General features: G+C 29.6%; 1 protein-coding gene across 1 annotated transcript in view; it reads left to right on the top strand.

The window, feature by feature from the left end:
• The first annotated feature begins 495 nt into the window (after positions 1-495).
• The window catches only part of LOC108772664 (uncharacterized), a 28,405-nt gene continuing 2,873 nt past the window's right edge, over positions 496-26,027 (top strand). Inside the window, exons 1-26 of the mRNA XM_018538236.1 lie at positions 496-715; positions 918-1,027; positions 1,245-1,335; positions 1,659-1,844; positions 2,029-2,122; positions 2,595-2,697; positions 3,636-3,738; positions 3,894-4,000; positions 4,072-4,140; positions 6,275-6,443; positions 8,182-8,361; positions 8,431-8,583; positions 10,356-10,409; positions 11,018-11,124; positions 11,194-11,262; positions 12,494-12,506; positions 14,065-14,244; positions 14,312-14,358; positions 18,184-18,274; positions 18,482-18,591; positions 18,815-18,905; positions 19,602-19,695; positions 22,131-22,233; positions 24,447-24,549; positions 24,698-24,804; positions 24,874-24,942. Of these exons, the coding sequence (XP_018393738.1) occupies positions 547-715; positions 918-1,027; positions 1,245-1,335; positions 1,659-1,844; positions 2,029-2,122; positions 2,595-2,697; positions 3,636-3,738; positions 3,894-4,000; positions 4,072-4,140; positions 6,275-6,443; positions 8,182-8,361; positions 8,431-8,583; positions 10,356-10,409; positions 11,018-11,124; positions 11,194-11,262; positions 12,494-12,506; positions 14,065-14,244; positions 14,312-14,358; positions 18,184-18,274; positions 18,482-18,591; positions 18,815-18,905; positions 19,602-19,695; positions 22,131-22,233; positions 24,447-24,549; positions 24,698-24,804; positions 24,874-24,942 (2,772 nt within the window). The 5' untranslated portion in view covers positions 496-546. The remainder of the gene's footprint in view (positions 716-917; positions 1,028-1,244; positions 1,336-1,658; positions 1,845-2,028; positions 2,123-2,594; positions 2,698-3,635; positions 3,739-3,893; positions 4,001-4,071; positions 4,141-6,274; positions 6,444-8,181; positions 8,362-8,430; positions 8,584-10,355; positions 10,410-11,017; positions 11,125-11,193; positions 11,263-12,493; positions 12,507-14,064; positions 14,245-14,311; positions 14,359-18,183; positions 18,275-18,481; positions 18,592-18,814; positions 18,906-19,601; positions 19,696-22,130; positions 22,234-24,446; positions 24,550-24,697; positions 24,805-24,873; positions 24,943-26,027) is intronic.

Here is a 26,027-nt window from a genome sequence, read left to right as displayed (position 1 = left end):
TGAAGATGGTCACATTAATGACCGAAACGTCTATGTAGATTTATTTTGTAAAAACATGGTAATTTCGCTATTGTTATCCGGCGTGTGGTATATGCTCTATTTTTATTCCTTTTAGTTATTACAGAATTAATAAAAAATTAATAAAAAGAATTAATAAAAAATTTTTAATAATAGTGAATAAATGTTATTGTTGTTAACATTGAATGGTTTAAACGAATAAGCAGAAAAACTTAAAAACGGATGTACTGTCATGTTTAACAGTATTCAATCAGCAAGCGTTGGTTTAAAGAGTGCCACATTCTTCAGTAACAAAAGTTTGCAGTAATATAGTATAATAAGCTTAAAATAATTAAAAACAAAACAGATCAACAAAAATAGATTAAAAACTTGTACGATATCAAATTTTTAGGTATTTTTTAAGTATGTTATGCGTATGCATTTAGTGTTTTATGTAATTTCAAAATTAGAAAAACAAAGAGGCGAGAAAGAGAGAAGGAAGGAGATAAACAAAATTATGTAAACTGGATAATTATTTGATCAAACGCTATGCTTATTGCTACATTGCTATTATTTATACTTACTATATTTATACTTACTATATTTGTGTGCAATTATTATGTGTATTACGGAAAAAATAGGCGACTTATTAGTCTTATACCAGGACCACCAGGTTACCCGATTTTGGGAAACGCATTTCTATTATTGGGTTCACGAGGTACGTTTTTTTATATGCTCACATGTAAATTAATGTTCGCTAATGCAAGCATATATGCGAATACTCTTCTCTGAGACATATAAGTTATTGCATGTTACAATAATAATTTTAAGAATTATTTAAATTTGCAATTCCTTCTGTGAAACAATATTTATTTTAATATGGTAAATTTACATAGTACTTACATATTTACATTTTTCAGAAAAACAATGGAACACTATAGTTGGCATTTTCAACCAATATTATCCTATTTTTAGATTTCAGGCATTGTTTGTATCTGCTGTAATTATCTGTCATCCGGATGATATACAAGTAAATATCGAACTATGAAAAATTTTATTCTTCTTTTATTATTAATGCAGTTACATTGAATAAGATAATTTAATTATTTATATTGTAAAAATTTGTGTCTATTTTGGCAAATTTATTAAAGATAAGTAAATATTTGAACTCTTTGGAAAGCAACTGATTATCTGCGTTGCGTCTAAGTTAAATGCTATTTCAAACTTATTACTGTCCGTAATTTCAGACAATATTAAGCAACACGAAACACCTCGAAAAGAGTATATTGTATGATTTTTTTAAACCTTGGATTGGTTCTGGTCTTATCACTAGTAAAGGTATAAGCATATTAATATGAATATATATTTTATCTACTGTTAACTTGTTACTGCTAAACTTTCATTGTATAAAAAAAAAATAAGGACGTTGAAATAATTTTAACATTACACTTATTATAAATTAATGTATTTGTAGTATTATTTCTTTATAAAATAAATAAGGATACTTCTTTGTTCATTAGTATATATATGTAATTATGTATTTTAAAACGTTTAAATGCACATAATAGAAATAAATTTTGCAATGTAAAATTATCAATTTAAAATTAAATTAAAAACTATGTCATAATTATTGTATATTACACGTTTTATTTATGTTTTAGCCATCAAGTGGCATTCACGGCGAAAGATATTAACTACCACATTTCATTTAGATATATTGCAACAGTTCGTCGACGTTTTGATTCAGGAAGGCGAAAATATGACAAAGTTCTTGAAAAATTCAAAAGATACAGTTGTAAATGATGTCGTATCGTTTGTTAGTGAATATACTTTAAATGCAATATGTGGTACTGTATCATATTCTTAAGTTTACATATAAAGCTTTAGGAATAATGTAAAACAAATGCAACATTTTATCCAAAATATCGATACAACACAATATTGATAAATGCGTCATTTTACATCCATATGTATTATTGAAGTATATATAAATATATCGATCGTGATATATTATTATAAATCCATTTGCAGAAACCGCCATGGGCACTTCTTTACGGGACCACGGGAGTTTCCAACAACAGTACCGAGAAGCGATTTTCCGAATAACCGAAATTATTACGTATAGGTAATTTATAGGTATAAGATATATTTACACTTTGTCCCACATTTTTACGATAAATTGAAAAATATATTATAAATAATAAGTGATAATTGTTGTTCGTAATTTACATCTTATATTAAATTACGTTTATATTGATGATCAGTTAAATTGATTACTTAAATGTTATTTAACGATCTTTTAATTTTTTATGATGCCCCTTGTAATCTCTACTGAAAAAACAAGTACAAAATGACATACAATTTACTAAATGCAATTTTTATTAAAGATTATATAGTTAAAAAGCATTATATACGTGTAACGTACAGCCTTATACACCTCTTTATCACAATTTTGTTAATGTTAAAATTCTTTTTTTATAATATTGAAATATTTCTAATTTCCTGAGAGTTTATAGAGAAATAAAAGAAAACTTTCGCAAAAAATAATATTTTCTTAAAATAGTGTGGCTACCTGTAATTCAGTAACTGTGGTATAGATTATCAAGGCCATTGCTGTTCCCTGATTGGATATTCTCATTGACATCAAAGGGCAAACAGCAAACAAGGAATTTGGAAATATTACATGCGTTTACTGAACAAGTATGTATCTATTAATAAAATGCTACATAATACGAATGCATCTGCATCATCTATTCTGAGAAACGACAAGAAATTTTCTATGTCTGTACGTAAACATCTCTTGCACGAAATAATTTATTAATAATAATAATTGGAACTATAGACCACCATAAGTAAGTAGATCAAAATGTAAGGTATAAATAAATCAAGTAAAAGCTACGTATAATCGAAGGTAGATCTTGGAAGGGTGCCTTGACCATAAATAATACTTTTCGTGAACCAATATTATTAAGAAAAGAGCATATGTGCAATTTCTTGGGAAAAAAATGTTCTTATAGTGAAAACATTCTTTATACAATCATCTCTTATATTAAAAAAATTGAATTTCAATTTAATTGTTTTGGGCTACTAGAGCCATGCAAAATGTATTGTACTATCTTATAATTATTATCGAAAATAAAATTCCTCAATTCAAAAATCAAGTTTCTAAACCTATAGAACATAGTCAAATAATAAAACATATGTAATTATTAATTATCTGGTTTACTTTTATATAACTGAAACAATTCTTGAATGATTTTACATTTTCAGAAAAAAAAATGTCTCATGAACGCAAAAGATATTATAGAATAAATTATTAATTTTGGTTGCTGCTTATTGTAATAAAAGTACTGCAAAGTTAGCCGAGTTTAACGTATAACTTGAAGATCTGGAGAATATATTTAAGAATTTACATAGCTATATATATATATATATATAAACTCGCTCATTTTCAGGGAAATTAATACACTGTCTCATATTTTTCACATGAACGTGTATATTATTAAACATTCTCAACTAAATATAACCTTGGGTTATTTAGCGTTTTATTATTTATTTGATTAATTTATTAATGTTTATAAAACAATGATAATACTTTCTTATTTGCCTAAAGGAGCATTAATATTGTATTCATGTAGATTATTGCTGGACGAAAACTTTACCATGAACAGACTAATGGACGAAACTTGAAAAACCTTAGTAATGATATATCAGCAGAATTTGTCGCCGAAAAAATTGGAAGTACGTAATGCGATTAAAACCTATTTCTTTTAATCCAGTATTATTAATTCTGTAAAAATTTAAATACAATTTCTTTTTCTAATATAATGTTATGATAAAAAACCCAAAAATTATTAAGCTATAAAGTACTAATATGTTTCTGCATTTTATTTTAGCACAAAGAAAGCGACTTGCCATGTTGGATCTCCTAATAGCGGCATCTCGCGAAGGCCTTATGACTGAATCAGATATTAGGGAGGAAGTCGATACTTTTACGTTTGCGGTATGCATATGTAATTTCTCTTGATTTTTCACACATCATTCGATATTGAGATATGTGTAATATAATTTTAGGGCCATGATACTACAGCGACAGGTTTAAGTTTCCTATTAGCACTATTAGCGGAGCATAAGGACATTCAGGTATCAATCGTATCAAATATAAACTACATTCTTAGATAAAAAAATTACTATTAATTATAATAATTATGCAAGTTATCAATTGAAAAATTTGTATCAAGTTAAGCATTTTGAATATTTTTTTAAATGTTTATATATACTCTCGCATACATATACATATATATGTCTCTCTCTCTATCTCTGTGCGCGCGCGCGAGGTCTATGGCCCGTTCGGTTCTTATTTTAAGATCGTCCTAAGTAATGTCTTAAGATGCTAATACAGCTGTCTGATTGATTCATGACACCTCAAAATAGAACTTAAGACGGTTTTGAATATAAGAACTGACTATAGTATTCATAGTCAGATCTTATATTTAACCGTCTTAAGTTCAGTCGTGAGGTCTCACAAACTAATCAGACCACTGCATTAGCGTCTTAAGACATTGCTTATGATGGTTTTGAAATAAGAATCGACTATGAATACCGGCCTATTTTGTCGGGCTTTGTACTGTGTGTAGTATTAATTCGCTGGGTCATCATGACTTGACTTATGGACGCTGAGTTGGTAACGCTCAAAGCGCCCTCGCGCTTGAATCAGGGAAGAGTCTTCTTCCTAATATAACGGCACTCGTCGGCGAACGCCAACGATACGGCCAGTATAAAATGTGACGACTTGTAAACAATGAGGATGGACACAGGGCGTCCGAGTTTACGACATCGTCAAGCCTCACGTGCGTCAGGACAAACAGGTTGCCCAGATTCGCGAGACAAATAACAATATCGAAAAAAAAATACAAGGCACGGTCAAAGTCGGTACCACTTTTCAAAAAATATACAATTGAGAGCACCCGATCCGAAACGTACCCGCCACGGTCGAGTGGTTCCTAGGAACTTTAAGGAAGAGTCATTGACAAACTGTGTGGAAATTTATTGCGTTTTTTTCTTGATGTATAAAATGATATATCTTTTTTTAAAATGCATGAATTAAATTCATGTATTCATTCATTTCATTCATTCTGTTAGGCTATGTTCAGATTCCCACCCGAGTGCCACCCAGGTATCCTTCTATCTTTATTATTTACCAAATGTTAAACAAGGATAACATGACACCCGGAGAGCACTCGAGTGGGAATCTGGACATGTCCTTAGTCAGAGGCTCTTCTTTTTTCAAATGCGCTCGCGCTATGTGCGTTACCGATTCAATGTCGATAAATCAAGCAACTACTATTACTCAGCAAATTAATACTGCGCATTGTACACTCATCGACAATAAGGATGCAACAAATTTTTTAATGAGCTTCAGAACTCTTTGTTCGTGAGACTGCAGTTATACATAGAATGCATTAACGCATTTCGTGTAGCAAGAAACAGCTCAATATCCAATTTTATTCTAATCTCTTTGAGAGTTTAATTGACTCAAATTTAAATCTTAAATTATATAATATTTTTGTCCCATATGTAACGCGTTGACGTGTTCTGTGTGCAACAGGCCGTAGAGCGGTATGAACGTAAATGATTAAATCAATAAGTATAAACGAATCGCTCAATGGGCAGAATGCATTTCGGAAACCTATTAATTAAAAAAAGTATTGCAATTTCTTAGATGATGAATGTATCATATATACTTGGTATTAGGTCATGATATTTGGCAATCTTTAGTACTTTTAATACTTTTCAATTGTGACATGCAACTTGCATTGTACGTACTATATAGATAGGGCGTTACATAGATTCAGTTTAATTTATAATTTGTCAACTATCGTCAAATTTGCAAAATGGTACAGGATTTTTCGACTCGGTTTAGTCCGGTTTACTTACATATAAGAAAGTTATGTCGATAATTATCAGACACAATTGTATGTTATACATATATGTATAATATACTATTGTTTTTCCTTATATTAGTATATAGCATATATGTATAAAAAATTGCATAGGTACGTGCACATATATTTCATATAAATTAATCAAGACATATATATTGTATATGTAATATCGAAACATATGGTTATTAATCTAGATTTTATGGTTATTAATCTATTTTTTAAATAAATATTGTAGAAATTTTAAGATATTTACTTGAAGTTTACTTATGTATCAATACATAAAATGATTAAAATAACAAGAAACGTATTTCAAGTTAATGTTAATGATGCAGGATCGTGTCAGGAATGAAATTGATTCCGCTATGCAAGAGAATGACGAGAAAATTTCTATGAAATTGTTGCAACAACTGCCATATTTAGAAAGATGTATAAAAGAAGCGTTACGTTTGTATCCCAGCGCACCTTTTATAATACGTGTTTCCGGAGAAGACGTAAAACTACGTACGTATTACCACACTCACTAACTCCTTTTATCTCCTTATGTGGAGCATAGGACGTCTATAGACCTCTTTTGTTCGAGGCCTATATTCGTTTCTCGAATCAGATTGTTTTTCGGATTTGTGGGTGATTGGTCCACAGAATCCTACCTCAGTCAGATATTAGAGACAAATATCTACTGATATGTATACTACTGATGTATACGGATGTATAGGACCTAGGACCTACAGTTTAACGCCGAATCCGAACGGCGCTGATGATCATAGATCTTTTGATCACCAAGTGGAGCCATTTTTTGGCTCATTAAACGCGAAAAATCGCGTTTGGGCGCACGTGGGATTGAACTCGGGTCTACAAATCGCGAGTCAATCGCATAGAGCGGTGAGCCACTCGACGCCAACACGTATTACCAAGATATTGCTTATTTTTAAAAGTATTAGTCAAAATCTCAAGTAGTAAGGTTATTAGAAATCAGATTATCCAATACTGTGTTTAAAAATGGAATTTGTACTGCGGTTCATTTGGCCGTTTAAACGCAAAGTGCTATATATAATACCGATATGGTTGATCCATGCTCCGAAATGTTAATAGTAAGAATCTGCGAGCACAATTGTCATAACACTTAATTAGAAATTATAGTCGTACGGCATATACTCTAAAGCTTGTGCTGTACTTAAGTCTAAAAAGCATTATAATTCTTGTGCTCAAACTTTTATTTTCATTGCGTCATCAATTTGTTTCCGTTCTTATTTCCATTCCAATCTCGAGAAATACGTATATTATCAGAGACGTCATTTTTATGTTGAAATATCGAGTGCAATAGAACTTTGATTTATCGGCATCGTATTTTTCATTAATCGGATTATTCAAGCCCATTATCGAGGTCCAGGGACAAAAGTATTATGTTTGACTTTTTCAAGTGATAGATTTCTACACGTATACACGCGCACACGCACACACACGCACGCACGCACACACACATTTTATAAGAATAAAATACAAAAAATTTTTTAATATGATTTTGGTCAATGGAGATAAGACATAGCTGATACATAATTATATATATCTCTTTCTCTCCTCGTTTTCTTACTTTCTCTTACTCCTCGTAAATGTAAAACTCTTGAAATACATTGTAATATGTATATCGAATGGAAAAGGCACTAATTCAAAAGACCGATCTGCTTTAGCCACATTACTAGCATAACGTTTACAGAGAGCACGACGACAGGGTCAGATAATCTGGGTGTCAAAAAATATGGTGTCAAATAATCTGGGTTTTATTACATTTGTCATCATATTGATATTAATGTAACGTTTTGATAACATTTTATCATTAAGAAACCGACAAAAAACATGATTCTAGTAGTTGAAACATCAAATGTAATAGTTAAATCTATATAAATAAAATACAAGAATCTCATTTTAAAGATTCTAAAATTTCTATATTTATATTACGAGTATTAACGTAAATTTGCGTACTATTCAAACTATTTTATATATAAAGCTACATACAATATATAACATTCAATATTATTAGAAAATAGTGTTACTTAGTAAATTTATATAATAATTATATAATATTTTTAATTTTATATCATGTCATATAAGCTATATAAGCATCCATTACCGTCTTATATTAGACAAATATTTAATTTTGAAATTTTAATGCGATTTATAGTTATTATTTATAAAACATTATTTAAATATTATTCTTTACATTATTTTACATTATACTTTGCAGAATCATATTTAGTTCCTGCTGGGACAAATATAGTAATCAATATTTATGACGTTAATAGAAATCCCAATTTTTGGCCAAATTCAGAAGTATTTGATCCAGATAGATTTTTGCCTGAGAAGAACCGAAATCGTCATCCTTACTCGTTTATAACATTCAGTGCTGGACCACGTAACTGCATCGGTAAGCAGTAGTTTTATATATTTTTATATTGTCTTATATGATTAGTTTGCAGAACATATTAAATTTTAGGTCAACGATTTGCTATGTTAGAAATGAAAATAATGACGGCTTTTTTGGTACACAATTTTTACTTGGAGCCTATTGATTACTTAAAGAATCTTTCCATACAGTTTGATTTTATTCTTCGCTTGACTCATCCTCTTCGTATAAAATTTATCTCTCGTTTTCAGAATTAATGCAATATTGTGAATAAAATATAGATTTAATGAATGTCGTGAAAGGTAAACGTTGGAAAAATGGTAAAACATGAATATAGAAATAGATATAACCTATTATACATATTGAGAAATAACTCGTAACTCTTGTAATGAAAATATATACATATATCTTCAAAAATATTTATTAAATTAGTTAAGTACTAAGTATAAGTGTAAGTTTTAACAACTAGATCTTAATTACACTTATACCTAGTACTTAACTAATTTAATAAATATTTTCATAATTATACTGTATACATCACACACGTATTATATATATATTATAAATATAATTAACATAGTAAATAAATTAATGTAGTTAACAGAATAAAATGTTACATGAACCATCAGTGATTATTTATTTTGTGAATATATTTATTGTTAGGAATATATCTTATTTATCCATGGTGTAATAAGCAAAGTAAATATTGCTCATAATGACGACAATATAGTAGAACCAATTAAATTTGGGTCTAAATTCATTATCCTACTATATATCCGCGGGAACGTTTCATCTTGTATTTTTACGCCATGTCTCTATCCCTTAAATTAACTTTTTAAAACACAGGATTTTATAACAAAGAATATATTATGACGCAGAAAAGATCTGTGTATGTATTACTTATACGCATATACTTATTTATAATTAAAAAAGACTGCACACTTTTATTGAAACATAAGAACAGCATTAATAAGAAAAGGCAATACAGTAACACCTCTTTATATTTATACGCTCAGGACCAAATGTAACAATAAAGAGGTAACCTTAGCTCCGGCCCATATCAGGACCGTATAGCTTTCTTAAGCACATATACATATATGTAGCACTCGCTGAGGAAATTGATTTGATAACTATTTATTTTCCTGAGTTGTGACTAACAAAAAAAAGAGTTTTCTTACCTTATTACTTGAAAATTGTGCTGTTCGAATGACTAAATTTTCATTAGAATACAATTTTTGTTTTTCTAACCTAATTTTGATTGAAACGACAAATTTGGACTGCATCCAGATTCATTACAGTATAGTACCACAAGTGATAAAATTAACGATTAAACATGCAATTATGTATACGAATTCATGAAATCATATACACATAATTTCATATTTAATCAATAATACATATTCTACGAACTACATTAAAGTTTTTATTTACTCATTTGCTATGCAAATTATGTGAAAAGTCATATTATTCATAATCGTCAAGAACATTCTTGCATCCGTAATATTGCTTGTATAAGTAGTTATTACAAAGATTTAATAAAAAATTAATTACAGTAACATGTTATAGTTGTTAACATTGCATGATTTAAACGAATAAGCAGAAAACTTAAAAACGGATGTACAATCATGTTTAGCCGCATTTAATCAGCAAGCGTTGGTTTATCGTGGCACTCTCTTCAGTAACAAACGTTTGCAGTAATATAATAAGCTTAAAATATAAAAAAAAAACAGATTAACAAAAATCAATTAAAAACTTGTACGATATCAAATTTTTAGGTATTTTTTAGGTACGTTATGCATATGCATTTAGTGTTTCATGTGATTTCAAAATTAGAAAGACAAAGAGGCGAGAAAGAGAGAAGTAAGAGAGAGACAAATAAAATTATATAAACTGGCTGATTATTTGATCAAACGCTATGCTTGTTGCTATATTGCTATTATTGTTACTTACTATATTTGTGTGCAATTATTATGTTCATTACGGAAAAAATGGGCGACTTATTAATCTTATACCAGGACCACCAGGTTATCCAATTTTTGGAAACACATTTCAATTAATGGGTTCACCAGGTAAGTTACAATTGTTTATATGTTCAAGTAAACTAATGTTCTCTAATGCAAGCATATATGTGTACATTTTTCTGTGAGACATAAATTATTGCATGTTACAATAATAATGCCGAGTTTAACGTGTAATTGGAAGAACTGGAGAATGTATTTAAGAATTTACATAGCTATACTCACTCATTGTTAAGGAAATTAATACACTGTTTCATATTTTTCATGAACGTGTACATAAGGCATTCTCAACTAAATCTAGCTTCGAGTTATTTAGCGTTTCATTTATTTGATTAATTCATTAATGTTTATAACAGAATGCTAATTCTTCCTTATTAGTCAGAGGAGCATTAATATTGTGTTCATGTAGATTATTGCTGAACGAAAACTTTACCATGAACGGACTAATGGACGATACTTGAAAAACCTTAGTAATGATATATCAGCAGAATTTGCCTCCGAAAAAATTGGAAGTACGTAATGCGATCAAAACATACTCCTTTTGATCCAATATTATTAATTCTATTGAAATTTAAATACAGTTTCTATTTCTAATATAATGTTATGGTAAAAAATCCAAACTATTAAGCTATAAAGTACTAACAATATGTTTATTTTAGCACAAAGAAAGCGACTTGCCATGTTGGATCTCCTAATAGCTACATCTCGCGAAGGTCTTATGACTGATTTAGATATTAGGGAAGAAGTCGATACTTTTATGTCTGCGGTATGCATTCGTAATTTCTCTTGATTTTTCACACCATTCGATATTGCGATATGTCTAATATGATTTTAGGGCCATGATGCTACAGCGACAGGTTTAAGTTTTTTATTAGCACTATTAGCGGAGCACAAGGACATTCAGGTATCAATCATCAAATATAAACTTCATTCTTAGATAAGGAAATTATTATTAATAATAATAATTCTGGAAGTTATCAATTGAAAATTTATATCAAGTTAAACATCTTGAATATCTTTTTAAATGTTTATATACTCTCAAACATGTGTATATACATATATTATATATAAAGAAATATACATATACATCTCTCTCTCTCTCTCTCTCTCTCTCTCTCTGTCTGTCTGTCTGCGTGCGTGCGTGCGTGCGTGCGTGCGTGCGTACGTGTTTGTGTTTGTGTGTGAGTTCTATTTTGTCGCGCTTTGTACCATACAGTGTTAAGCATTAATTCGCTGTATCATATTAGTAACTTGACACTGAGTCGGTAAACCTCAAAATACGCGCGCGCTTGAAATAAGAAAGAGTCGTCACTGACAAACTGTGTGGAAACTTGTTACGATTTTTCTTGTTGAGTATAAAATTATATATTCCTGTAGAAATGCATAAACTAAATTCATATATTCATTCGGTCATTCATTCAGTTTATCAGATTCTCTTCTTTTTACAAGCACGCGCGCGCTTTGTGCGTTACTAACTCAACATTGATAAGTCAAGCTCCTATTATTATTCAGCGAATTAATGCTCCGCACTGACCCCTAGCTTTTACATCGAGCACTTGATACGCGTATTAACTAGTAATTTTCTATTAAATAATCTTAATTTCAACAATATATTTAAAGAATAATGTGTTAAATTAGTAAAATATGCATCAAAATAATTAATTAAATACACATATCATGTATATGTTTACATACCGCTGAAATTAAGATAATTCAATAGAAAGTTACTGGTTAGTACTCGTATCAATCTCACGATGTAAATTAGGCCACTGTACACTCATCGGCTATAAGATTGCAACCAATTTTTTAATGAGCTTCAGAACTCTTTGTTTGTGAGACTGTTATACAGAGAATGCATTAATGCATTTCGCATCGCAAGAGACAGCTCAATATCCAATTTTATTCTGATCTCTTTGAGAATTTAATTGACTCAAATTTAAATTTTAAATTACATTTTTTTTCCCATAAGTAACGCGTTGACGTGTTCTGTGTGGAACAGACCGTAGGGCGGTTGAACGTAAATAGTTAAATCAATAAGTAAAAACCAATCGCTTAATGGGCAGGCTTCATTTCCGAAACCCACTAAAAGAAATATTGTAATTTTTTAGTTGATGAATGTACATACTTGGTTTTAGGTCATGATATTCGGTAATCTTTTGTATAGCCGGAATTACCATACATAACACGCAGAACGCAGGAAATAGAATAAACTTTTAATTTTACGCTTTGTGTGCTGCATATATTGCGACCTTCATCATCTGAAATACGTTTCAACTACGTGCTATGTATATAGGACGTTACATAGATTCAGTTTAATTTATAAATTGTTAACTATCGCAAAATTTGCATTTGTACAAGACTTTTCGATTCGGTTTTGTCCGTTTTATTTACATACAAAAGAGTTGTGTCAATAATTATCAGACACAATTAATTGTATATTACACATATATGTACAATGTACTAATTGTTTTTTTTATATCAGTATATCATATATACAAAAATTATATGTATGTACATATATTTCATTTAAATTAATCAAGACATGTATTGTATATGTAATATCGAAGAATATGGATTATTAATCTTGATATTTTTTAAATATATATATACATATATTGTGGAAATTTCAAGAAATTTACTTGAAATTTACTTATTTATCAATACATAAAATGATTAAAATAACAAGAAACATATTTTAAATTAATGTTAATGATACATTTTTTATGCTCAAACCTTTATTCTCATTATGTCATCAATATGTTTCCGCTCTTATTTCCGTTCCGATCTCGATTATGTATGTTGTCAAAGACGTCATTTTTATGTTGAAGTATCAAGTGCAATAGAACTTTGATTTATCGGCATCGTAATTTTCGATTATCGGATTATTCAAAAGCCCCTTATCGAGGTCCAGTGAATAAAGTATTATGTTTAATTTTTTCAAGTGATAGGTTTCCATTTTATAAAAATACTCGAAATTTTTAGATATGAATTTGGTCAAAGGAGATAAAAAATAGCAGATATATAATTCTATCTATCTATTTCTTTCCCCTATTTTCTTACTTTCTCTTACTTTTCGTAACTGTAAAACTCTCGAAATATATTGTAATATGTATATAGAATGGAGAAGGTACCAATTCAAAAGACCGATTTGCTTTAGCCAGATTACTAGCATAACGTTTACAGAGAACACCACACAAGCTCGGATAATCTAGATGTCAAAAGATATGGTGTTAAATAATCTAGATTTTATTTCACTTGTCATTACATTGACATTAATGTAATGTTTTGATAGGATTTTATCATCAAGAAACCGACAAGAAACCGACATGATTCTAGTAGTTGAAACATTAAATGAAATAGTTAAATCTATATATAAAATATATATACAAGAGTCTCACATTTTAAAGATTCTAAAATTTCTATATTTATATTACGAGTATTAATGTAAATTTGCATACTATTCAAACTATAAAGCTACATACAATATAACATTCAATATTTTTAGAAAATCGTGTTTTTCGTAAATTTAGTAAATTTATATAATTATTACATAATATTTTATATTATGTTATATGAGCTATATAAGCATTCATTACCGTCAGATAAATATTTAATTTTGAAATTTTAATGCAACTTATAAATATTTATAATACATACTATATATTTAAATATTATTCTTTATATTATTTTACATTATGCTTTGCAGAATCATATGTAGTTCCTGCTGGGATAAATATACTAATCCATATTTATGGAGTTAATAGAGATCCCAATTTCTGGCCAAATCCAGAAGTATTTGATCCTGACAGATTTTTGCCTGAGAGGGATCGAAATCGTCATCCTTACTCGTATATAACATTCAGTGCTGGACCACGTAATTGTATCGGTAAGCAATAGTTTTATATATTTTTATATTGTCTTATATGATTAGTTTATAATATAATAAATTTTAGGTCAACGATTTGCTATGTTAGAACTCAAAGTAATGGCAGCTTCTTTGGTACATAATTTTTACTTGGAGCCTGTTGATTACTTAAAGAATTTTTCTATAGAGTTTGATATTGTTCTTCGTTTAAGTCATCCACTTCGTATAAAATTTGTCCCTCGTTTTCAAAATTAATGCAATGTTATGAATAAAGTATAGTTTTAATGAATGTCGTGAAAGGTAAATGATAGAAAAACGATAAAATACGTATATAAATATAACATATTATATGTATAGAGAAATAACTGGTAACTCATGTAATGAAGATATATAATTAAATATGCCCTCTTTAATAACTAGAACTTAATTACACTTTTATACCTAATACTTGATTAATTTAATAAATACTTTTATAATAATTAACTTAAATTAAATTAATATCCGCTCAAATAAATTTTTCAAATTAAACTTAATAAACCTCCCAGGTCAAGAATAAATTGAGCTATACTAGTTGTTAGAGATATATTTATAAATTTATTATATAATGATAATAACACCGGCATACGGAAAAGTTTCGACTTTACAAAGTCCTCGACAACCGCAACCAAATTGTCACTACTTATAATAAATTAATTTTAGTATATTGCGAAGAATATCACATAAATATGGCGTTTCGTCCCAGCTTCCACTACTGGACTCATCAGTAAGGCATTGTAGTGGAAGCCTACCTTATACGCCTGCAAGAGTTATTCAATCGAGAATCTATATAAAGAGATATATGCGTATTTTCAGCACTTGCGAGAATTTTGCGAATATCGATAGATCTCTGATGGCGAGTCGACATAGTAATATTCTTCGCAATATTTAGTAAATACTGAGTAAAACTGAAAATTTTCAAAAAATCATAACTTTGGAACAAAAAATCGCATCGACTTTTTTCTCAAAATGGAATTTACAGGTCTTGACCTGAAGTATTTATACAAAATTATGGTAATAGCGAGAAAAATTTTTTACACTTGCTGTCAGAGATAAAATTTGGAAGAAAAAAGTCGCAAAATTCAACATTTTGAAAATACGACATCTAAGAGACTATAATGTCTGATATAAAACTGAATCCACCAATTGAAAGCTTTATTCCTGTACTTTAAAAGATATCCTACTGGTTTTCTCAATATCTCAAAGAATTCGCTGATATGATATATTATTTGACGCGTTCGAAAATTCGGAGCGTTCACGAACTTTTGGCCGGTAGTGTATAATTACTGTAGTTAATAGAATAAAATATTAAATGAACCATCAGTGATTATTTAGTATTGTGAATATATTTAGATATATATCTTTATCCATGGTGTAATAAGCAAAGTGAAATGTTGCACGTAATGACGACAATGTAGTGGAAATAACCAATTAAATTTGGGTCTAAATTCATTCTGCTACTGTGTACATCCGCGGGAACGTTTCATCTTGTATTTCTACGCCATGCTTCTATCCATTAAATTAACATTTTAAAACAGGATTTTGTAACAAAGAATATACAGAAATTCTTTTTTTTATAAAATGTGACAAATTTACTTTAATTATTTGAAATACAAAATTATATGTTACAATAATAAAAATGAAAATACATTTTATGTATGGTACCTTATAAGGAGGAACATTTCTACTATGTAAATCTTTTCTTCCTTGATAATAATTCCTTGATTTGGAGGTCGTAGAAATAACGTCTCTCATGCATATTCCAGCATTGAATAAAAATATTGTAGTCTCTTTTAATTATAAATAAGTATATGCGTATAAATAATACATATACACATCTTTTCTGCATCATGATTGTTCATAAGTACGCTCATTAATCTATTGCATGCGCACATAATCATCTAAACGTAATATGTTACGCATGCACACATCTCGAAAACTATTGCTAAAAATAAAAATTAAATAACGTCTACAAAAAGAAGACTCTCGAAAGGTTCAGATAACAAGAATAATCAGGCTAATGAGAGCTATTTCAGCTGTTGTTAGTGCGATCATATATAAGATATATTAAAGTGTGAATATTATATACTACGTAAGTAGTTCCCCCCCATTGCGCGCCGAACGTTCGTCGGACTTAAAACGCAAATCTAATCAACTACCGTAGTAATATCACAATTTTTGAAGCTTATAGCATCTAAAATTGGATCTTAATAATATGTTGAAAGACATATTAAATTATTAAATTATAATATTTAAAGTAGAAATAAATTTAAATCTAAGAAAAATAAGAATTGTGAAGAATATCACGAGTTGGCGTTTCGTCCCGGCTTCCACTACTAGACTCATCAGTAAGGTAATGTAGTGGGAGCATACCTTAGACGCCTGGGAGAGATGTTAGAAAGAAGTTCTATATAAACAAATAATCATGTAATTCGGCACTTGCGAGAAATGATACGATTAACTATACACCTCTGTTGGCAAGTCGACGTAGTGATATTCTTCACAAAGTTCTTTTATGTAAATAATAATTTGAAAGTAACAAACGCATTTTTTCAGCCAGCGTATATTCAACAAATCAATTAAAGAAGACTCTCGAAAGGTTCAAATAACTAGAGTAATCAGGCTAATGAGAGCTATTTCAGCTGTTGTTAGTGCGATCATATATAAGATATATTAACATCTCTCCCAGGCGTCTAAGGTAGGCTCCCACTACATTACCTTACTGATGAGTCTAGTAGTGGAAACCGGGACGAAACGCCAACTCGTGATATTCTTCACAATTCTTATTTTTCTTAGATTTAAATTTATTTCTACTTTAAATATTATAATTTAATAATTTAATATGTCTTTCAACATATTATTAAGATCCAATTTTAGATGCTATAAGCTTCAAAAATTGTGATATTACTACGGTAGTTGATTAGATTTGCGTTTTAAGTCCGACGAACGTTCGGCGCGCAATGGGGGGGAACTACTTACGTAGTATATAATATTCACACTTTAATATATCTTATATATGATCGCACTAACAACAGCTGAAATAGCTCTCATTAGCCTGATTATTCTTGTTATTTCTACAAAAAGAAATATAAAAACTCTTTTACTTAAATTTTCAAGAACTTTCATGGTATAATACTCGAACAAATTTTGGCTATAGTGTTGGCAATTAAAATTCCATCGTAAAAAGAACCATATGAGGTAGATAAAATTGATACTTAAGTAGCAAATTATTTATGATACATAGCATGCTTTGAATATGTAATTTTGAATACGTTACTGATGTAATTATTAATATAATATTATAACAATTGTTATATAAGACATATGATATTATGTAAAGTTTGAACTGGTTTTGCTAAACGGAGAGAGAAACTACAAAAGATTGAGAAGATTTTTAAATTGTATATATATATTTATATATAATATATAATACATATTATACGAACCACATTAAAGTTTTTATTTACTCTAATATTTGCTTTGCAAATCATATGAAAATTGTATTATTTATAATTGCCAGGAATGTTCTTGCATCAGTGATGTTGCTTATATAAGTAGTTATTAAAAACGAATGTACAATCATGTTTAGTAGCATTTAATCAGCAAGCGTTGGTTTATCGTATAGCACTCTCTTCATTAACAAACGTTTGCAGTAATAGAATAAGTTTAAAATAATTAGAAAAAAACGGATTAACAAAAATTAATTAAAAACTTGTACAATATTAAATTTTTAGGTATGTTATGCATATGCATTTAGTGTTTCATGTGACTTCAAAATTAAAAGAATAAAAAAGCGAGAAAGAGAAAAGAAAAAGAGACAAATAAAATTATATAAACTGGCTGATTATTTGATCAAACGCAATGTTTATTGCTATATTGATATTTTTAATACTTATTATATTTGTGTGCAATTATTATGTGCATTATGGGAAAAATGGGCGACTTTTTAATCTTATACCAGGACCACCAGGTTACCCGATTTTTGGAAACGTATTTCAATTATTGGGTTCACGAGGTAAGTTAAAATTTTTTATATGCTTTTAAGTAAATTAATGTTCTCTAATGCAAGCATATATGCGTACATTTTTCTATAAGGCATAAAAATTATTGGATGTTACATTAATAATTTTAAGAATTATTTAAATTTGCAATTTCTTCTTTGGAACAATGTTTACTTTAATATGGTAAATTTACATAGTACTCACATATTTACATTTTTCAGAAAAACAATGGAACGCTATAGTTGGCATTTCCAACCAATATTATCCTATTGTTAAACTTAGGATATTTTTTTTACAGGGTGTAATAATCCGTGATCCGGATGATATACAAGTAACGAATTATGAAAACTTTTATTTTTCTTTTATTATTAATACAGTTATATTAAATAAAATAATTTTTTTATTATTTATATATTGTAAAAATTTGTGTCTATTTTGGCAAATTTATTAAAGATAAGTAAATATTTGAACTCTTTGGAAAGCAACTGATTATCTGCGTTGCGTCTATTGTAAGTTAAATGCTATTTCAAACTTATTACTGTCCGTAATTTCAGACAATCTTAAGCAACACGAAACACCTCGAAAAGAGTATATTGTATGATTTTTTTAAACCTTCGATTGGTTCTGGTCTTATCACTAGTAAAGGTATAAGCATATTAATAGGAATATATATTTTATCTACTGTTAACTTGTTACTGCCAAACTTTCATTGTATAAAAAAAAAAATAAGATCGTTGAAATAAGTTTAACATTACACTTATTATAAATTAATGTATTTGTAGTATTATTTCTTTATAAAATAAATAAGGATACTTCTTTGTTCATTAGTATATATATATTATTATGTATTTTAAAACGTTTAAATGCACATAATAGAAATAAATTTTGCAATGTAAAATTAATTAATTTAAAATTAAATTAAAAATTATGTCATAATTATATATTACACGTTTTATTTTTATTTTAGCCGTCAAGTGGCATTCACGCCGAAAGATATTAACTCCCACATTTCATTTCGATATATTGCAACAGTTCGTCGACGTTTTGGTTCAGCAAGGCGAAAATATGACAAAGATTTTGAAAAATTCAAGAGAGACAGTTGTAAATGATGTCGTATCGTTTGTTAGTGAATATACTCTGAATGCAATATGTGGTACTGTATCATATTCTTAAATATACATAAAAAGCTTTAGGAATAATGTAAAACAAATGCAACTTTTTATCCAAAATATCGATTCAACACAATATTGATAAATGTGTCATTTTACATCTATATGTATTATTGAAGTATATATAAATATATAAATATATTATTATATATTATTATAAATCCATTTGCAGAAACCGCTATGGGCACTTCTTTACAGGACCACGGTGACTTCCAGAAACAGTACCGAGAAGCGATTTTCCGAATAACCGAAATTATTATGTATAGGTAATTTATAGGTATAATATAGTATATATCTACACATTCTGTTCCACATTTTTACGATAAATTGATAAATATTTTATAATCATATTATGCTAAATAATAATAACAAAAGATAAAATTGTAAGATACTTGTAATTACACCTTATATTAATTATTTTAAATTACGTTTATATATTTTGATGATCAGTTAAATTATTTACTTAAAGATTATTTATTGATTTTCAGATATTAAGAAGGGCATTTCGAAAGTAAGGTTTCCTATCGTAGGGAAATGAAAAATGAAAAACGATTATAAAACCTTTTTATTTGATTAACTGTCTTAAGTTACTTTATAACGTAGGTACCATTGAGTTTTAAGTAATTGAACGTGACACTAGTTTTTCTATTTTAAAAATTATTTAAAGATCAAGTGGTTGAGTTCAAAATAAAAATAAGAAGAAGGAGCATATACCACACGCTGGTTAAAAGTAGCGAAAATCTCGTATATTTAATACTACTAAAATTACATAATTATAAACGTTTCGGTCATTAATGTGACCATCTTCAGTATATAAAAAAAACTTATAATTTAATTCCCCTAATATATTTTAAATAAAACTAAGTGCTGGGGCACAACTTTTCACATGTTTGTCAATTATTCTATAATATAAGATATTCATCAGTTATAATTTGTCAATTTTAAAGTCAATTCGCAAATAGAAATGGTGTCAAATTAAAAAGTGATTCGCATACAGATCATATCAAAACGTAACAGTATACAATATAATTTTCTTCATGTCCTTACAATTCAGATAATGAGTTTGTTAAAGTATTGGCATCGACCATGATTTGAGAACTTCTCAAATCATGGTCGATGCCAATACTTTAACAAACTCATTATCTGAATTGTAAGGACATGAAGAAAATTATATTGTATACTGTTACGTTTTGATATGATCTGTATGCGAATCACTTTTTAATTTGACACCATTTCTATTTGCGAATTGACTTTAAAATTGACAAATTATAACTGATGAATATCTTATATTATAGAATAATTGACAAACATGTGAAAAGTTGTGCCCCAGCACTTAGTTTTATTTAAAATATATTAGGGGAATTAAATTATAAGTTTTTTTATATACTGAAGATGGTCACATTAATGACCGAAACGTTTATAATTATGTAATTTTAGTTGTATTAAATATACGAGATTTTCGCTACTTTTAACCAGCGTGTGGTATATGCTCCTTCTTCTTATTTTTATTTTCTATTTTAGTGGTATAAAAAGATAAGTCCTTGGATGGTTGGAATTTCAGACTTTTACAGACCACTTAGCTTTGACTTTATCATCACTGTTAAAATTTTTGTTACTCATATGTTTTCTAGCACAGAAATGAGATAAAAATTATTCGTACAAAATCTAAAGAGTATCGTTGACCAAAAATTTGACATTAATGTACACGGTCCACGGCTTCGAAGCATATCATACACTTTCGTGCAATAGCCATTGGTCGCGTTCAGCAATCTCAACTGTTGCGGAACGGATCTGTAAACGCTCGCTGTTATTGGATGATCTAAAAAAATATATACCAATAGCAGTGAGGATCCGCTCCGCAACTGTTGAGTCTGCTGAACGTGACCATTGACTACAGTAAAGGCTATACTGAGTGCAAACAAGTTACCAACATACTTTAAAGAAAACAAACAAAACAAAAGTTACTCACATAACAGGGTTTTTCTATGATAGAAGAATTTAATTCCTTACGATGCCCCTTGAAACCGCTACTGAAGAATCAAGTATAAATATTATAATAACGTACAACTTAATGAATGCAATCTTTATACAAAACTATATAGTTAAAAAAGTAGTATAGAAGTACAATATACAGCCTTATAAATCTCTTTATTGCAATTTAATTAAAATACTTCTTTTATATATTGAAAAGATGATATCAATAGACCCGTAAGATTTGAAAATCATAAAAAGTGAAACCGGGACGAAACGCCAACTTGTGATATTCTTCGCAATCTGATTATTTTTCATAGATTTAAAATTATCATGATTTCAATATTAAATTTTAATATATGTCTTTCAACATATTATTAAGATCTAATTAGATGCTATAGGCATCGAAATTTGTTAAATTGTTTGTCAATTTAACTCAAGTGATATTACTGCGGTAGTGAATATGTTTGCGTCAATGCTGAAAATCCATCAGTGTGCGGGGGGGGAACTACATACGCGGTATATAATATTCACACAATGATAATAAAACACTAACATCCTGTTACAAGACTCGATTAGGCATTTTCACTTTCTATGTTTTATTTCTTTTATATTATTAAAATATTTCTAATTTCCTGAGAGTTTATAGAGCAATAAAAGAAAACTTTAGCAAAAAATAATATTTTCTTAAAATAGTGTGCCTGCCTATAATTCAGTAATTGTGGTTTAGAATGTTAAGGCCATGGCTGCACTCTGATTGGATATTCTCATTGACGCCAAAGGGCAAACAGCAAGCAAGGAATTTGAAGATATTACATGGGTTTACTGAACAAGTATGTATCTATAAAAAATGCTACATATGTAATACGAATGCGTCTGCATCATCTAATCTGAGAAACGACGGGAAGTGTTCTATGACTGTATATAAATATCTTTTGCGCAAAATAATTTATTTATAATAATAATTGAAACTATAGATCACCATAAGTATGTAAGTAGATAAAAATATAAGATATAATAAATCATTTAAAGACCATAAGTAAATGATGCAGGTATAATCGAAACTATATCGTGGAAGAATGCCTCGATAAATAGTACCTTTCGGAATCAATATTATAAAGAAAAGAACATAAAAGCGCAATCTCTTGAGAGAGAAAATTTCCTTTTAGAGAAAACGTTCTTTATACAATCATATCTTACAATAATAAAAAATTGAAATTCAACTTAATTGTTTTAGACTAGTAGAGGCGCGCCAAATTTATATTCCTATCTTATAATTATTATTGAGAATAAAACATTTTGACATTTTTATTAGATCATCCTTAGAGTTGTTCGCAATTCAAAAATCAAAAAATTTAATTAAATCTACAGAACATATTATGTATGTCGGAAAGTTCCATCCATCTAGCTGCGAGTAGCTATATAGCTAGAACTGTCTTAATTCTAATGTCTAAACCAAGCTTAACTTTTTAGTTTTACCATCTGTCAATAAAATTCAGTATATAAAAGTATATGTGTGCATCAATATCATTGCTTTTACTGCATCGAAAATTTCGAAATTTGAGCCAAATAAGTATAATTTGCGCGAAGTGTTCATCTTTTGCTTCAAATGGAGGAAAACTGCAGCTGAAACTCATCGACTGCTTGTAGAAGTTTATGGTGACAGTGCTCCTTCCGATAAAACATGTAGAGAATGGTTTCGACGCTTTCAAAGTAGAGATTTTGATGTGGAGGGCAAAGAGCATTCTGGACGGCCAAAAGCATTTGAAGACGAAGAAGTGCAGGCAAAGCAACTTCCAAAAACATTGAATTGTGTTCGATCTGTTATTTCCGTTTGATAGCCTTTTGAAAGATCTACAAGGAAGGAAAATGGGTCCCATATGAACTGAAGTCAAAAGACATTGAAAAGCGAAAAACCACCTGCGAAATTCTGCTTGTTAGGTAACAAAGAAAGGGATATTTGCACCGAATTGTGACTGGCGATAAAAAGTGGATCTATTTCGATAACCCCAAACGTCGAAAAACCATTTACGATCCAGGCCAACCATCGACATCGACGCCAAAGCGGAATATCCACTGAAAGAAGGCAATGCTTTGTATTTGGTGGGATCAGAAGGGTGTAATGTACCATGAGTTGTTGAAATCTGGTCAAACAGTCACAGGAGATCTCTACCGAGAAAAAATTATCCGTTTGAGCCGAGCGTTGCACGAAAAAAGACCAGAATATGAAACGAGATAGATACAGCATAAAGTGATCTTGCTTCATGACAACGCTTGACCTCACGTCACAAAACTCGTTAAGAAAACGTTAGAGCACTTCGCTGGGAAGTGCTACCCCATGTGGCTTATTCACCAGACTGTGCTCCTTCCGACTATCACATGTTTCGCTCGATGGCACACTTACTTGTAGAGGAACACTTCACCTTTTATAAAAGCGAAAAATGTGACTCTAACTGGATAGCCTTTAAAGATGAGTCATTCTTTCGCCGTAAGATCCGCTTATTACCAGAAAGATAGGAAAAAGTAATATCTAACGGTGGCCAATACTTTGATGTACGTTTTCATTTTGTTTCTTAAATAAAGTCATACTTTTTGCATAAAAACGGACGGAATTATCCGACACACCTAATAGTAAAGCAAATGTAATTATTAATTACATGGTTTTTTAAATAATCGAAATAATTCCTGGATGATTTCACATTTTCAAAAAAAAATTTCTCATGATCGTAAAAGATTTTGTAGAATAAATTATTAATTTCGGTTACTGTTTATTGTAATAAAAGTATTGCAAAGTTACCTGAATTTAACGTGTAATTGGAAGAACTGGAGAATGTATTTAAGAATTTACATTGCTATACTCACTCATTGTTAAGGAAATTAATACACTGTTTCATATTTTTCATGAACGTGTACATAAGGCATTCTCAACTAAATCTAGCTTCGAGTTATTTAGCGTTTCATTTATTTGATTAATTCATTAATGTTTATAACAGAATGCTAATTCTTCCTTATTAGTCAGAGGAGCATTAATATTGTGTTCATGTAGATTATTGCTGAACGAAAACTTTACCATGAACGGACTAATGGACGATACTTGAAAAACCTTAGTAATGATATATCAGCAGAATTTGCCTCCGCAAAAAATGGAAGTACGTAATGCGATCAAAACATACTCCTTTTGATCCAATATTATTAATTCTATCGAAATTTAAATACAGTTTCTATTTCTAATATAATGTTATGATAAAAAATCCAAACTATGAAGCTATAAAGTACTAACAAATATGTTTATTTTAGCACAAAGAAAGCGACTTGCCATGTTGGATCTCCTAATAGCTGCATCTCGCGAAGGTCTTATGACTGATTTAGATATTAGGGAAGAAGTCGATACTTTTATGTCTGCGGTATGCATTTGTAATTTCTCTGAATTTTTCACACCATTCGATATTGCGATATGTCTAATATGATTTTAGGGCCATGATACTACAGCGACAGGTTTAAGTTTCCTATTAGGACTATTAGCGGAGCATAAGGACATTCAGGTATTAATTGTCAAATATAATTTGCATTCATAGACATGGAAATTACTATTAATTATAATAATTTTGCAAGTTATTAATTGAAAAATTTGTATCAAATTAAATGTTTTGAATATCTTTTTAAATGTTTATATACTCTCGCATATATACCGTGTGGGGCAATAACTTTGTCCACCTTGAATATCTTCGCAATTTTTAGAGATATGAAAATATTGTAGTTACAAAAGTTGTGCGGTATTAAGAGGCATAATATGCTGGCTATAATTTTTTTTAGGTGGAAGAGCTTCGGAGATTTCGAGGACAACTTCATTTTTTAAAGTGTAAGTAGATAAATTTTTTTCACTCTATGATTCCTCTAATTATTCTGTACATAAAAGTATGGTAGAGATATGAAAAAACCAATAGTTTACGAGATATTTTACACATTCTTTTGGTATATATTGATATAAAATGTTTAATAACTCGTAAACTATTTTTTATTTCTCTACCTTGATACTTTTATGTACAGAATAATTAGAGGAATCATATAATCAAAAAAATTCATATAATTGCATTTAAAAAAATGAAGTTGACCTCGAAATCTCCGAAGCGCCCTCACCTAAAAAAATTATAACCAGCATATATTATGGTCCTCTTGATACCGAACAACTTTTGTAAATAAAATATTTTCATATTTCTAAAAATAGCAAATATATTCAAGGTGGACAATGTTATTGCTCCACTCGGTATATAAAGAAATACATATACATATATGTCTGTCTGTCTGTCTGTCTGTCTGTCTGTCTGGTCTGTCTGTCTGTCTGGTCCGGTCTGGTCTGTCTGTCTGGTCTGGTTTGTCTGTCTGGTCTGGTCTGGTCTGTCTGGTCTGGTCTGGTCTGTCTGCCTGGTCTGTCTGGTCTGGTCTGTCTGGTCTGGTCTGGTCTGTCTGGTCTGGTCTGTCTGGTCTGGTCTGTCTGGTCTAGTCTGGTCTGGTCTATCTGGTCTGGTCTGGTCTGTCTGGTCTGTCTGGTCTGTCTGGTCTGGTCTGGTCTGTCTGGTCTGGTCTGTCTGGTCTGGTCTGTCTGGTCTGGTCTGTCTGGTCTGGTCTG

The sequence above is a fragment of the Cyphomyrmex costatus genome, unplaced genomic scaffold (genome assembly GCF_001594065.2).
Source record: "Cyphomyrmex costatus isolate MS0001 unplaced genomic scaffold, Ccosl1.0 scaffold193, whole genome shotgun sequence".
Classification (NCBI taxonomy): domain Eukaryota; kingdom Metazoa; phylum Arthropoda; class Insecta; order Hymenoptera; family Formicidae; genus Cyphomyrmex; species Cyphomyrmex costatus.
Note: the sequence above shows the minus strand (reverse complement) of the source record. Positions and strands in the feature narration are given on the sequence as shown.